A 1560-nucleotide genomic window follows, 5' to 3' on the forward strand; every position below is an offset into this window, starting at 1 on the left:
GCGTGCCCCCCCACCCGCCGGCACCCTCGCCCACCACTGCCCCTCTCCCTCCCCTCACCAGGCCCAGCTGGCGGCGTGTGCCAAGGCCCTGGAGAGCTCGGAGGAGCTGCTGGAGGCGGCCAACCAGGCCCTGGGGACGGCCAACCACCACGACTTCCCTCAGGTGTGTCCCCGCCAGCGCAGGGTGATGTCCCCATCCGCCTGCCCCCCACGCTGGGGGTGTCCTGACACCCCTGCCTTGCCACCCCAGGGCTGCACTCACCTTGGGTGGGCACCCTCCTTTCCTTCTGTGCTGGGCACTGGGGCAATGCTGGGCTGGCTGTGCCCGCTGCGGGGCTGGGTGGGAGCATGGAGACCCCCCGGGGTGATCCCCCACCTGCCCAGAGCTGCCCGGTGTCCCCTTTCTGCTGCGACAAAGGGACATCATAGCTGGGACATGGGGAGCACCGGCGGGCAGATGGGATGCTGTGCCATGGGGGTGCTGCGGCCGGGATGCAGGGATGCTGGGGTACCATGGCAGGGATGCAAGGATGCTGAGCTGCTGGGGTACCATGGCCAGGATGCAGGGATGCTGGGGTACCACAGCAGGGATGCGGGGATGCTGGGTACCATGGCAGGGATGCAAGGATGCTGAGCTGCTGGGGTACCATGGCCAGGATGCAGGGATGCTGGGGTACCACAGCAGGGATGCGGGGATGCTGGGTACCATGGCAGGGATGCAAGGATGCTGAGCTGCTGGGGTACCATGGCCAGGATGCAGGGATGCTGGGGTACCATGGCAGGGATGCGGGGATGCTGGGTACCACGGCAGGGATGCAGGGATGCTGGGGTACCACGGCCAGGATACAGGGATGCTGGGGTACCACGGCAGGGATGCGGGGATGCTGGGGTACCACGGCAGGGATGCAGGGATGCGGGGGTACCACGGCCAGGATACAGGGATGCTGGGGTACCACGGCAGGGATGTGGGGATGCTGGGGTACCATGGCCGGGATGCTGAGCTGCTGGGGTACCGCAGTGGGGACATGGGCACGCTCTGGCACGCTGGCCCTGGAGTGGGGGCCTGGGCACGCTGTACCGCGCTGGCTCCTGGCACTGCTGTCTCACCTGCTTTTTTTTTCCTCCTCTTTTCTTCCGTGCTCGCAAGGCTGCCAAACAGATCAAGGATAGGTACGGCACCCCGTGCCCCCCAGTCCCACTAACCCCCACCCTCCTCCTGGCCAGGGCCCTGCGGCGGGTGGCCCCGTGGGTGCTGGGCTGGCTCTGCTGACCCTCCCCACCTCCCCACGGCCACGCAGGGCAGGGGGTGAGCAGTCAGGGCTGGGTGGGTGCCTGGCTCCCGGCCCCACTGACCCTCGTCCCCTGTGCCCCATGCAGTGTGACGATGGCACCCGCCTTCCGCCTCTCGCTCAAGGCCAAGGTGAGCGACAACATGAGCCACCTGATGGTGGATTTTGCCCAGGAACGCCGCCTGCTCCAGGCCCTCGCCTTCCTGCCAGGTATCGCCCGCAGGCAGCGGGTGACGGGGACACAGGGGGGGGACGGACATGGCACGGTGGG

General features: G+C 67.9%; 1 protein-coding gene across 1 annotated transcript in view; it reads left to right on the forward strand.

Annotated features, from left to right (window-relative positions):
* LOC104124404 (fibronectin type III and SPRY domain-containing protein 1-like) overlaps positions 1-1560 on the forward strand; it is a 28321-nt gene that overhangs the window by 5183 nt on the left and 21578 nt on the right. Inside the window, exons 2-4 of the mRNA XM_009636743.1 lie at positions 62-163; positions 1148-1170; positions 1378-1499. Of these exons, the coding sequence (XP_009635038.1) occupies positions 62-163; positions 1148-1170; positions 1378-1499 (247 nt within the window). The remainder of the gene's footprint in view (positions 1-61; positions 164-1147; positions 1171-1377; positions 1500-1560) is intronic.

Source organism: Egretta garzetta, unplaced genomic scaffold (assembly GCF_000687185.1).
Source record: "Egretta garzetta isolate BGI_Z169 unplaced genomic scaffold, ASM68718v1 scaffold4, whole genome shotgun sequence".
NCBI lineage: Eukaryota > Metazoa > Chordata > Aves > Pelecaniformes > Ardeidae > Egretta > Egretta garzetta.